This window comes from Pristiophorus japonicus, chromosome X (genome assembly GCF_044704955.1).
Source record: "Pristiophorus japonicus isolate sPriJap1 chromosome X, sPriJap1.hap1, whole genome shotgun sequence".
NCBI lineage: Eukaryota > Metazoa > Chordata > Chondrichthyes > Pristiophoridae > Pristiophorus > Pristiophorus japonicus.
In genome coordinates this window covers 8638681-8653061 of record NC_092010.1, presented here as the reverse complement: position 1 = coordinate 8653061, position 14381 = coordinate 8638681, and the positions used below count along the sequence as shown (strand labels likewise).

The following is a 14381-nucleotide window of genomic DNA, read 5'->3' as shown; positions in this document are numbered from 1 at the left end:
CCCTCCGCAAACCCCCTCCCTCCTCAAAAACCCCCCTCCCATGCTCGAACCCCCTCCCTCCTCCAAAACCCCCTCCCTCCTCAAACCCCCTCCCTCCAAAACCCTCTCCCACCTCCAAAACCCCCCTCCCATGCTCGAACCTCCTACCTCCTCAACCCCCTCCCTCCAAAACCTCCCTCCCCTGCTCAACCCCCTCTCTTCCTCAAACCCCCTCCCTCCTCCAAAACCGCCTCCCTCCTCAAACCCCTCCCTCCTCCAAAGCCCCCTCCCTCCTCAATCACACTCCCTCCTCTAAAAACCCCTCCCTCCTCAAACCCCCTCCCTCCTCCAAAACCCCCCTCCCCTGCTCGAACCCCCTCCCTCCTCCAACACCCTCCCTCCTCAAACCCTTTCCCTCCTCAAACCCCCTCCACTCCAAAACCCCCCTCCCTCCTCAAACCCCTCCCTCCTCAAACCCACTCCCTCCTCCAACCCACTCCCTCCTCCAACCCACCACCTCCTCAAACCCCCTCCCTCCGCAACCCCCTCCCTCCTCCAAAAACCCCCTCCTCTTAAACCCCCTCCCTCTTCCAAAACCCCCTTTCCCCTCCAAACCCCCTCCCCTCCTCAACCCTCCCTCCTCAAACCCTCCCTCCTCAAACCCCCTCCCCTCCTCAAACCCCATCCCCTCCTCAAACCGCATCCCCTCCTCCAACCCCCCTCCCTCCTCCGACCATCCTCCCTCCTCAAACCCCATCCCATTCTCCAAAACCCTTCTCCCACCTCCAACCCCCTCCCTCCTCCTCAACCCTCCTCCCTCCTCTTCAACCCCCCTCCTCTTCAACCCCCCTCCTCTTCAACCCCCTCCCTCCTCCTCAACCCCCCTCCGTCCTCAACCCCCCTCCCCTCCTCAAATCCCACCCCCTCTGAACCCCCCGCAACCCCTCTACTCCCATACCACCCTCCAAGCACAACCCCTCCCCCTCCAACCACCTCCCTCCCTCCAAGCACGAACCCCCCTCCACACCCCACTCCCTCCAAACCCCCAAACCCCCCCTCCAACCACATCCCAACTGCCCCAAACCCCTCTCCCCCTCCACACCTCCCCCCCCCTCCCTCCCCACTCACTCCAAACACCCCCACTTCGATGCATTAATGCACAAACCCTGCCTCGCCCTATTGGGACTGCATTTTGAAATACGGTAATTGTGTGACCCAGTGGTCACATGCAGTTTTTCTGCTTTCTGGGGAGTTTCAGCGGGTGTCCCTGGGCAGGGTTTTGGTAGGTCCCTGCGTTCACCCAGCTCTGGTTATATAAAGGCAAGTTCCCTCTTATATTAAAGTCTAACACTCCGGGACCAGTGAAGAGATCGCCTCCCCCCACCCCCCCCCCCGCCCTGTTCAGCCCCGTCATTGACCCTGCAGTATGGAGACTCTTGCAAGATGTGAGGGATGGAGATGTGTTGTAAAATGAGCCTGCGTTGTGTAGAGGGGGCGGAATTCTAGTCAGGGTCACCACCAGTTGCATTGGGAGGCATCAGCACTTGGGTGCCCCCTGCTGGGCCCCAAGTGTGGAACAGACCAAGGAGGCAAACCAGGTTCACTGCCCAGTCTGTGTGGCATTGACTGATGTTTCTCACCCTCACCAACCCATCGAGGCCGACACCAGTGGTAGCACCTCGCAGCTCACCCGAGGTCAGCCAACTCAGCTCCGAGCAGTGCTCGAACCTGGCACCGCCTGCCCTGTGTGGCTCATTGACTTAGTACAGCGGTGCCACGTTGGTTATGCTGCCGAGCTGTCGGCTAACCATGCGGGTGGGGCTAGGTGCATAGAGCCTCCGACCGTAACCCCCAGGTCAAGCCTCACAACGCCCTCAAGAGACACCAGAACACTCAACGGGCGTCACGGTCAAAACGTGGCTGAGAAACGATCCTCACCCGCCCTGAACCTCAACCATCTGGTGCCACTTGCCATGCCAAGCGTACCAGCTGGGGAAATGTTGCCCTCGGGTGCAGTTTGGTCACGGAACAATCTGTTGGGGGTCGAGCTCCTCAGCAGTACCGAAGGTGGCACCATCACCAATCGCTCTTGTAAGTCCCAGCAAGAATCGCAGGGTCCCTCCAGGAACTGCCACTTCTCCTCAAGGTGGTAGTCAGTGTCAATCCAGCAAGGGCAACCATGCAGTGCTGGATGGTTAACTGGAAGATGCGAGAGTCTTACCTCTGTTAAGTCAGCGCTGAAGCCGCCCTGGCAATACCCCTGGCCTGCACGTGTGTGCCATGCTGTCAAAACAATAACAGCACCATTACTGAAATCACAAAACCAAGCCCACCCACTCAGTAGTGGCAACTCCCCTCACCACCTCACCACTTAGACCCCGGGTTTCCAGTTTTAACACTTTTGCCAAACATATTTCATGCCAATGTCACAGGATTGGGGCGGCGAGGAGAATGGGGGAGGTGTTACTAAACCAGTACTGCTCATGGGGGCTGCCAGTAGAGGTGAATGTTGGGAATCTATGTATCCTTATTGCCAATAGATTCTCCCTCCCCATTCGGTGGCACCCCACTCTCTCACCAGTGCAGTTACTCTCCTTTCAAAGAAGTAACATCCCTTTGTCATCAGCCACACATGGGCCTGAATGGTAATACGCGACAGAACGCTAGCGGGGCTGAAAGAACACCAACAGGAGCAATTCAAGGACAGAGCACTTGCTCTGGTCTCCACAAAACAAGAGGAAGAATGGTACACGAAATAGGGAGGAGGATCTCAGTGGGTGAGATCAGTGGACCACTGGCTTACAGAGCCAGAGGGTTCCAGCTTCAATCCCCGCCCCGTGCACAGTTCCTTCATCTCAGCCAGGGATTAGCCAATGGATCAGGTACTACAATTGGCCTCAGTGCCCTTGAGCTAGGGAGAGGGGATGGGGAAATAAAATCCCACCCAGGGCATGCACACGTGTGCGAGGACAGGAGGGCCTGTACAGTTAAAGTGCCACAACCCATTGAGGCTCGGGCGAGGAATGGCCACTGGGGCGAGTCACTGCAGGGAGGTCAGGGGTCGAGGCCCTTCAACGAGAAGGGCGGGGAAATCCAATCACAGGGAAGTGATGGCTTTCGCAGAAGTTTGATTGGCCGGGGGCGGCTGGGGGTGGGGCTCCCATGGAACATTCCCGGCCAACATCAGAATGGTACAGACACAAGGCAGCACCTACCAGTGCGACACGGTGCGTACTCCACCACATTGCTGAAGTTCCCGAGCGACAGGTAGCAGGTCCCCACCAGTTCACGGAGCTGATCGCTGCCTCTCCACTTGTAGCGAGGGGCGCAGGCCTGGAAAAGAAAGAGAGTGACTGAGAGAAAAACTCGAGAGAGAGAGAGAGAGAGAGAGAGAGAAAGAGAGATTTGCAGAGTGGTGCTGCCCAGCTGCTGCTGCACTCCCTCTCACCCAGGGCGAGACCGCGAGGGTCAATGAACCGAACAAACGCTCCGAGAGAGACAAGGGACGTATTTCAGGGCGGTAAAATTTGCCCCCGGGAACAGTTTGCGCCTCAGTCAGTAACATTCCCCAGCTGGGCCCTGAGTGTGGGGTGGAACACTAGGGGAGGCGTTACACACCTCTCTCAGGGCGCTAGGCCCGGCGGAGAAATAAAACCCTGTAAAATACCCCCCAGAAACATTCCCAATACACAGCCCACGCCACCATAAGTCACAAAATAAATAAAATTCCCTCACTACAGCCGCGACAGGCGGTCCCACTAGGGGGCGCTACGGGTCGGGCAGGAGCCAAAATTCGCGCCCAGGGGGCGTTACACACCGGCTCGCCTCTCCCGGGCGGTACTGCTCTGCGCCCCTGCAAATCCCGCACCGAATGTCACAGCGGGGCGCTGGGAGCTGGCCGCACGCCCAGAGGAGCTCACCGCCGCCATTACCGTCCCTCCGGGGCAAAAAACAAGGGCAGCAGAAGGCTTGAAATCCAGCCCCACAGATTCAGGGGCAGTCGCTCGGATCAGGCAGCTCACAGCCAGCTCGCCTGATGATGTTACCAAGTCGATGGCGATAGAAGCAGAAATTGAGAGATAAGCAGGATCGAGTGAGGGCCGCACATAGCAGGGAAGGCCCAGACTCCAGCCAAGCCTGGGGTCGCCCACTCTGATTGGCCATGTTCCTAGAGGTTTCATCACATGACCTCCCGCCCCCAACTGCCCCACCCTGTCAAACAGCCTTTTCCCCATCTCCAATATTTTAAAAACTGAAATAAAAATGTTCAAAGAAATGGATAAAAAACTGGAATGATATTTGTCCCGGGTGTTGCTCACAGCTGTGTCCTGGAGATAAAGCTTCAATTCCTGGAGACTTGAGCACAACAATCCAGGCTTACCCTCCAGTGCAGCGCTGAGGGAGTGCTGCACTGTTGGAGGGGCCATCTTTCGGATGAGACGCTAAACCGAGGCCCCGTCTGTTCTCTCAGGTGGATGTAAAAGCTCCCACAGATTATCTGGTCATTATCACATTGCTGTGTGTGGGAGCTTGCTGTGCACAAATTGAGCTGCCACCTTTCCCACATTACAGCAGAGACTGCACTCCAAAAGTACTTCATTGGCTGTAAAGCGCTTCGAGACGGCTGGTGGTCGGGAAAGGCGCTAAAGAAATGCACTGTCTTTCTTTCTGTCGGGGCAATTCTGGAGGGTTGGCAGTCCCACTGAAGGCCTGTGCTGAGTGTTAACTGACCTCAGCTGGGGCAGTTGTCAGGCGTGCAATTAGTCCCGGGCCCCTGGGTTAAGGGAGAGCAAGTAGTGGCCATGGTTTCTGCTGGCGATCACTATCCAGGGCGCCCAGTTCGGAGGTTGGGGATCAGCCCAACAGCTGTGGGAGGGCAGGGGAAGGGTCCGCACGGTGTTGGGGGCTCGGCGGGGCATCAGCTCTCCTCAAATGGCAGCACCATGCATTTGGTTCAACTGCAATTCTCTCTGTGGCAAAACAACAACAACTTCCATCTATATAGCGCCTTTAACGTAGTAAAACATCCCAAGGCGCTTCACAGGAGTGTTTTAAGACAAAAACTGACACTGAGCTACATAAGGAGATATTAGGGCAGGTAGCCATAAGAACATAAGAAATAGGAGCAGGAGCAGGCCATACAGCCCCTCGAGCCTGCTCCGCCATTTAATACGATCATGGCTGATCCGATCATGGACTCAGGCCCACTCCCCATAACCCCTTATTCCCTTATCGGTCAAAAATCTGTCTATCTCCACCTTAAATATATTCAATGACCCAGCCTCCACAGCTCCCTGAGGCAGAGAATTCCACAGATTCACAACCTTCCGAGAGAAGAAATTCCTCCTCATCTCTGTTTTAAATGGGCGACCCCTTATTCTGAAACTGTGCCCCCTAGTTCTAGTCTCCCCCACGAGGGGAAACATCCTCTCTGCATCTAACTTGTCAAGCCCCCTCAGAATCTTATACGTTTCAATAAGATCACCTCTCATTCTTCTAAACTCCAAACACTTGGTCAAAGAGGTGAGTTTTAAGGAGCGTCTTAAAGGAGGAAAGAGAGGTAGAGAGGCGGAGAGGTTTAGAGAGGGAGTTCCAGAGCTTGGGGCCCAGGCAACAGAAGGCACGGCCACCGATGGTGGAGCGATTATAATCAGGGATGCTCAGGAGGGCAGAATTGGAGGAGCGCAGACATCTCGGGAGGGTTGTGTGGCTGGAGGAGGTTACAGAGATAGGGCGCAGGCAGCTGAAGACATGGCCACCAATGGTGGGGTGAAGGAAATGAGGGATGTGTGAAGGAGCAAGTGCCATGCTGGGATTTGAACGAGTGTTCTCTGGAGTATTAGTCCAACAGCCAGGACACTGCCTAACACAAGCTGTCACCCAACACCAGGCAATTGCAGACTGGGGCTGGCATTTGAAGACTTACTGCCTGTACAGGCAGGTTTAACAGGCTCCAACGATTCATCTACTAAACGTAATCTGAGTGAGTGACGGGGATGTCAGTGAACAGGTGAGCAGGCCCCTGTAACCATCCTGCCAACTGCACCTTTTAACTTCCATCCCGCTTTAAAAAGGGGAGCCAGTGGATTGAGCCTGGCAGCAGCCTTGGCCCCACCCAGCGACACACACAACATCCAGACGCTGTGTCAGGAACACTTGATTTACAGCAACCCTCTGGGGACACAGCGAGAACTCCCATCCATTCCCACAATTCAACATTGAAAGACAGAGAGAGAGACCGAGCGTTAAAACAAAAAGTGCTCGCAGAAAAGGAGAGCGAGGGAGGGAGACTGCGCAGAGACGAGGGGGAGAACCTGACTCGGAGCAGAACTAGACGCACCCCAGGACTCGTTTATGCAGACATTCACCCTGCCACTTCTGCAACCTGGAGCTGGAAGTATTTTGTCCGTTCCACGGGCCGATGGAGTTCAATCATGCATTATACAATGAGAGGGGCTCTTGTTACTTGGTACTAATGGAAGGCAGATGAGACGTTCTGTTGAGTTTAACTGCAGTGTACAGAAGAATTCAGTACAATGTAAGCACAACATGAATCTGCTTCTCACACAACACAGACCACAATCACTGCAACCACATGGAATCAGAATATCGGGCAAATTAAACCACACAAACCGCAAAACACTTCATAATTCTGTGATCCCCGAAATTCATCCCCTCAACTTACCCCAGTGTTATACAGTGACAGACCTGTACCCACCCGTACAGTACCCCAGTGTAACACAGTGACAGACATGTACCCACCAGTACTGTACCCCAATGTTATACAGTGACAGACCTGTTCCCACCAGTACTGTACCCCAGTGTTATACAGTGACAGACCTGTACCCACCAGTACTGCACCCCAGTGTTACACAGTGACAGACCTGTACCCACCAGTACTGTACCCCAGTTTTATACAATGACAGACCTGTACCCACCAGTACTGTACCCCAGTGTTATACAGTGACAGAACTGTACCCACCAGGACTGTACCCCAGTGTTATACAGTGACAGACCTGTACCCACCAGTACTGTACCCCAGTGTGATACAGTGACAGACCTGTACGCACCAGTACTGTACCACAGTGTTACACAGTGACAGACCTGTACCCACCAATACTGTATCCCTATGTTACAGTGACAGACCTGTACACACCTGCACTGTACCCCAGTGTTATACAGTGACAGACCTGTCCCCACCAGTACTGTACCATAGTGTTGTACAGTGACAGACCTGTACACACCCCAGTACTGTACCCCAGTGTTATACAGTGACAGACATGTACTCACCAGTACTGTACCCCAGTACTATATATTGACAGAACTGTACCCACCAGGACTGTACCAGTTATACAGTGACAGACCTGTACCCACCAGTACTGTACCCCAGTGTTATACAGTGACAGACCTGTACCCACCAATACTGTACCCCAGTGTTATACAGTGACAGACCTGTACCCACCAGTACTGTACCGGTTATACAGTGACAGAACTGTACCCACCAGTACTGTATCCCAGTGTTATACAGTGACAGACCTGCACTCACTAGTTTTGTACCCCAGTGTTAAACAATGACAGACCTGTACCCGTCAGTACTGTACCCCAGTGTTATACAGTGACAGACCTGCACCCAACAGTACTGTATCACTGTGTTACAGTGACAGACATGTACCCACCAGTACTGTACCCCAGTGTTATACAGTGACAGACCTGTACCCACCAGTACTGTATCCCAGTGTTATACAGTGACAGACCTGTACCCACCAGTACTGTACCCCAGTGTTATACAGTGACAGACCTGTACCCACCAGTACTGTATCCCAGTGTTATACAGTGACAGACCTGTACCCACCAGTACTGTACCCCAGTGTTATACAGTGACAGACCTGTACCCACCAGTACTGTACCCCAGTGTTATACAGTGACAGACCTGTACCCACCAGTACTGTACCCCAGTGTTACACAGTGACAGACCTGTACCCACCAGTACTGTACCCCAGTGTTATACAGTGACAGACCTGTACCCACCAGTGCTGTAGCCCAGTGTTATAGAGTGACAGACCTGTACCCACCAGTACTGTACCCCAGTGTTATAGAGTGACAGACCTGTACCCACCAGTACTGTACCCCAGTGTTATAGAGTGACAGACCTGTACCCACCAGTACTGTACCACAGTGTTATACAGTGACAGACCTGTACCCACCAGTACTGTACCCCAGTGTTATAGAGTGACAGACCTGTACCCACCAGTACTGTACCGCAGTGTTATACAGTGACAGACCTGTACCCACCAGTGCTGTACCCCAGTGTTATAGAGTGACAGACCTGTACCCACCAGTACTGTGCTCCAGTGTTATATAGTGACAGACCTGTACCCATCAGAATTGTACCCCAGTGTTATACAGTGACAGACCTGTACCCACCAGTACTGTACCAGTGTTGTACAGTGACAGACCTGTACCCACCAGTACTGTACCCCAGTGTTATACAGTGACAGACCTGTTCCCACCCGTACTGCACTACAGTGTAATACAGTGACAGACCTGTACCCACCAGTACTGTACCCCAGTGTTATACAGTGACAGACCTGTACCCACCCGTACTGCACATCAGTGTTATCCAGTGACAGACCTATATCCACCAGTACTGTACCCGAGTGTTATACAGTGACAGACCTGTACCCACCAGTCCTGTACCCCAGTGTCATACAGTGACAGAACTGTACCCACCAGTACTGTATCCCAGTGTTATACAGTGACAGACCTGCACTCACTAGTTTTGTACCCCAGTGTTAAACAATGACAGACCTGTACCCGTCAGTACTGTACCCCAGTGTTATACAGTGACAGACCTGCACCCAACAGTACTGTATCACTGTGTTACAGTGACAGACATGTACCCACCAGTACTGTACACCGGTGTTATACAATGACAGACCTGTACACACCAGTACTGTACCCCAGTGTTATACAGTGACAGACCTGTACCCACCAGTACTGTATCCCAGTGTTATACAGTGACAGACCTGTACCCACCAGTACTGTACCCCAGTGTTATACAGTGACAGACCTGTACCCACCAGTACTGTACCCCAGTGTTATACAGTGACAGACCTGTACCCACCAGTACCGTACCCCAGTGTTACACAGTGACAGACCTGTACCCACCAGTACTGTACCCCAGTGTTATACAGTGACAGACCTGTACCCACCAGTGCTGTAGCCCAGTGTTATAGAGTGACAGACCTGTACCCACCAGTACTGTACCCCAGTGTTATAGAGTGACAGACCTGTACCCACCAGTACTGTACCCCAGTGTTATAGAGTGACAGACCTGTACCCACCAGTACTGTACCGCAGTGTTATACAGTGACAGACCTGTACCCACCAGTACTGTACCCCAGTGTTATAGAGTGACAGACCTGTACCCACCAGTACTGTACCGCAGTGTTATACAGTGACAGACCTGTACCCACCAGTGCTGTACCCCAGTGTTATAGAGTGACAGACCTGTACCCACCAGTACTGTACTACAGTGTAATACAGTGACAGACCTGTACCCACCAGTACTGTACCCCAGTGTTATACAGTGACAGACCTGTACCCACCCGTACTGCACATCAGTGTTATCCAGTGACAGACCTATATCCACCAGTACTGTACCCGAGTGTTATACAGTGACAGACCTGTACCCACCAGTCCTGTACCCCAGTGTCATACAGTGACAGACCTGTACCCACCAGTACTGCACCCCAGTGTTATACAGTGACAGACATGTTCCCACCAGTACTGTACCCCAGTGTTATACAGTGACAGACCTTTATCCACCAGTACTGTACCCCAGTGTTATACAGTGACAGACCTGTACCCACCAGTACTGTACCCCAGTGTTATACAGTGACAGACCTGTACCCACCCGTACTGCACATCAGTGTTATCCAGTGACAGACCTATATCCATCAGTACTGTACCCGAGTGTTATACAGTGACAGACCTGTACCCACCAGTACTGTACCCCAGTGTTATACAGTGAAAGACCTGTACCCACCAGTACTGTACCAGTGTGATACAGTGACAGACTTGTACGCACCAGTACTGTACCCCAGTGTTACACAGTGACAGACCTGTACCCACCAGTGCTGTACCCCAGTGTTATAGAGTGACAGACCTGTACCCACCAGTACTGTACCGTAGTGTTATACAGTGACAGACCTGTACCCACCAGTACTGTGCTCCAGTGTTATATAGTGACAAACCTGTACCCATCAGTACTGTACCCCAGTGTTATACAGTGACAGACCTGTACCCACCAGTACTGTAACAGTGTTATACAGTGACAGACCTGTACCCACCCGTACTGCACATCAGTGTTATCCAGTGACAGACCTATATCCACCAGTACTGTACCCGAGTGTTATACAGTGACAGACCTGTACCCACCAGTCCTGTACCCCAGTGTCATACAGTGACAGAACTGTACCCACCAGTACTGTATCCCAGTGTTATACAGTGACAGACCTGCACTCACTAGTTTTGTACCCCAGTGTTAAACAATGACAGACCTGTACCCGTCAGTACTGTACCCCAGTGTTATACAGTGACAGACCTGCACCCAACAGTACTGTATCACTGTGTTACAGTGACAGACATGTACCCACCAGTACTGTACACCGGTGTTATACAATGACAGACCTGTACACACCAGTACTGTACCCCAGTGTTATACAGTGACAGACCTGTACCCACCAGTACTGTATCCCAGTGTTATACAGTGACAGACCTGTACCCACCAGTACTGTACCCCAGTGTTATACAGTGACAGACCTGTACCCACCAGTACTGTACCCCAGTGTTATACAGTGACAGACCTGTACCCACCAGTACCGTACCCCAGTGTTACACAGTGACAGACCTGTACCCACCAGTACTGTACCCCAGTGTTATACAGTGACAGACCTGTACCCACCAGTGCTGTAGCCCAGTGTTATAGAGTGACAGACCTGTACCCACCAGTACTGTACCCCAGTGTTATAGAGTGACAGACCTGTACCCACCAGTACTGTACCCCAGTGTTATAGAGTGACAGACCTGTACCCACCAGTACTGTACCGCAGTGTTATACAGTGACAGACCTGTACCCACCAGTACTGTACCCCAGTGTTATAGAGTGACAGACCTGTACCCACCAGTACTGTACCGCAGTGTTATACAGTGACAGACCTGTACCCACCAGTGCTGTACCCCAGTGTTATAGAGTGACAGACCTGTACCCACCAGTACTGTACTACAGTGTAATACAGTGACAGACCTGTACCCACCAGTACTGTACCCCAGTGTTATACAGTGACAGACCTGTACCCACCCGTACTGCACATCAGTGTTATCCAGTGACAGACCTATATCCACCAGTACTGTACCCGAGTGTTATACAGTGACAGACCTGTACCCACCAGTACTGTACCCCAGTGTTATACAGTGAAAGACCTGTACCCACCAGTACTGTACCAGTGTGATACAGTGACAGACCTGTACGCACCAGTACTGTACCCCAGTGTTACACAGTGACAGACCTGTACCCACCAGTGCTGTACCCCAGTGTTATAGAGTGACAGACCTGTACCCACCAGTACTGTACCGTAGTGTTATACAGTGACAGACCTGTACCCACCAGTACTGTGCTCCAGTGTTATATAGTGACAAACCTGTACCCATCAGTACTGTACCCCAGTGTTATACAGTGACAGACCTGTACCCACCAGTACTGTAACAGTGTTATACAGTGACAGACCTGTACCCACCAGTCCTGTACCCCAGCGTTATACAGTGACAGACCTGTAACCGGCCAGTCCTGTACCCCAGTGTTATACAGTGACAGACCTGTACCCCTCACTACTGTACACCAGTGTTATGCAGTGACAGACCTATATCCACCAGTACTGTACCCGAGTGTTATACAGTGACAGACCTGTACCCACCAGTACTGTACCCCAGTGTTATACAGTGAAAGACCTGTACCCACCAGTACTGTACCAGTGTGATACAGTGACAGACCTGTACGCACCAGTACTGTACCCCAGTGTTACACAGTGACAGACCTGTACCCACCAGTGCTGTACCCCAGTGTTATAGAGTGACAGACCTGTACCCACCAGTACTGTACCGCAGTGTTATACAGTGACAGACCTGTACCCACCAGTACTGTGCTCCAGTGTTATATAGTGTCAAACCTGTACCCATCAGTACTGTACCCCAGTGTTATACAGTGACAGACCTTTACCCACCAGTACTGTAACAGTGTTATACAGTGACAGACCTGTACCCACCAGTACTGTACCAGTGTTATGCAGTGACAGACCTGCACCCACCAGTACTGTATCCCTGTGTTACAGTGACAGACATAGAAACATAGAAACATAGAAAATAGGTGCAGGAGCAGGCCATTCAGCCCTTCCAGCCTGCACCGCCATTCAATGAGTTCATGGCTGAACATGCAACTTCAGTACCCCCTTCCTGCTTTCACGCCATACCCCTTGATCCCCCGAGTAGTAAGGACTTCATCTAACTCCCTTTTGAATATATTTAGTGAATTGGCCTCAACTACTTTCTGTGGTGGAGAATTCCACAGGTTCACCACTCTCTGGGTGAAGAAGTTTCTCCTTATCTCGGTCCTAAATGGCTTACCCCTTATCCTTAGACTGTGACCTCTGGTTCTGGACTTCCCCAACATTGGGAACATTCTTCCTGCATCCAACCTGTCCAAACCCGTCAGAATTTTAAACGTTTCTATGAGGTCCCCTCTCATTCTTCTGAACTCCAGTGAATACAAGCCCAGTTGATCCAGTCTTTCTTGATAGGTCAGTCCCACCATCCCGGGAATCAGTCTGGTGAATCTTCGCTGCACTCCCTCAATAGCAAGAATGTCCTTCCTCAAGTTAGGAGACCAAAACTGTACACAATACTCCAGGTGTGGCCTCACCAAGGCCCTGTACAACTGTAGCAACACCTCCCTGCCCCTGTACTCAAATCCCCTCGCTATGAAGGCCAACATGCCATTTGCTTTCTTAACCGCCTGCTGTACCTGCATGCCAACCTTCAATGACTGATGTACCATGACACCCAGGTCTCGTTGCACCTTCCCTTTTCCTAATCTGTCACCATTCAGATAATAGTCTGTCTCTCTGTTTTTACCACCAAAGTGGATAACCTCACATTTATCCACATTATACTTCATCTGCCACGCATTTGCCCACTCACCTAACCTATCCAAGTCACTCTGTAGCCTCATAGCATCCTCCTCGCAGCTCACACTGCCACCCAACTTAGTGTCATCCGCAAATTTGGTGATACTACATTTAATGCCCTCGTCTAAATCATTAATGTACAATGTAAACAACTGGGGCCCCAGCACAGAACCCTGCGGTACCCCACTAGTCACTGCCTGCCATTCCGAAAAGTACCCATTTACTCCTGCTCTTTGCTTCCTGTCTGACAACCAGTTCTCAATCCACGTCAGCACACTACCCCCAATCCCATGTGCTTTAACTTTGCACATTGATCTCCTGTGTGGGACCTTGTCGAAAGCCTTCTGAAAGTCCAAATATACCACATCAACTGGTACTCCTTTGTCCACTTTATTGGAAACATCCTCAAAAAATTCCAGAAGATTTGTCAAGCATGATCTCCCTTTCACAAATCCATGCTGACTTGGACCTATCATGTCACCATTTTCCAAATGCGCTGCTATGACATCCTTAATAATTGATTCCATCATTTTACCCACTACTGAGGTCAGGCTGACCGGTCTATAATTCCCTGCTTTCTCTCTCCCTCCTTTTTTAAAAAGTGGGGTTACATTGGCTACCCTCCACTCCATAGGAACTGATCCAGAGTCAATGGAATGTTGGAAAATGACTGTCAATGCATCCGCTATTTCCAAGGCCACCTCCTTAAGTACTCTGGGATGCAGTCCATCAGGCCCTGGGGATTTATCGGCCTTCAATCCCATCAATTTCCCCAACACAATTTCCCGACTAATAAAGATTTCCCTCAGTTCCTCCTCCTTACTCGACCCTCTGACCACTTTTATATCCGGAAGGTTGTTTGTGTCCTCCTTAGTGAATACTGAACCAAAGTACTTGTTCAATTGGTCTGCCATTTCTTTGTTCCCCGTTATGACTTCCCCTGATTCTGACTGCAGGGGACCTACGTTTGTCTTTACTAACCTTTTTCTCTTTACATACCTATAGAAACTTTTGCAATCCGCCTTAATGTTCCCTGCAAGCTTCTTCTCGTACTCCATTTTCCCTGCCCTAATCAAACCCTTTGTCCTCCTCTGCTGAGTTCTAAATTTCTCCCAGTCCCCAGGTTCGCTGCTATTTCTGGCCAATTTGTATGCCATTTCC

General features: G+C 51.5%; 1 protein-coding gene across 1 annotated transcript in view; it reads right to left on the bottom strand.

The window, feature by feature from the left end:
- The window catches only part of LOC139240842 (integrin alpha-5-like), a 452133-nt gene that overhangs the window by 238232 nt on the left and 199520 nt on the right, over window positions 1–14381 (bottom strand). Inside the window, 2 exon segments of the mRNA XM_070869324.1 lie at window positions 2201–2262; window positions 3195–3312. Coding sequence (XP_070725425.1) covers window positions 2201–2262; window positions 3195–3312 — 180 coding nt within the window.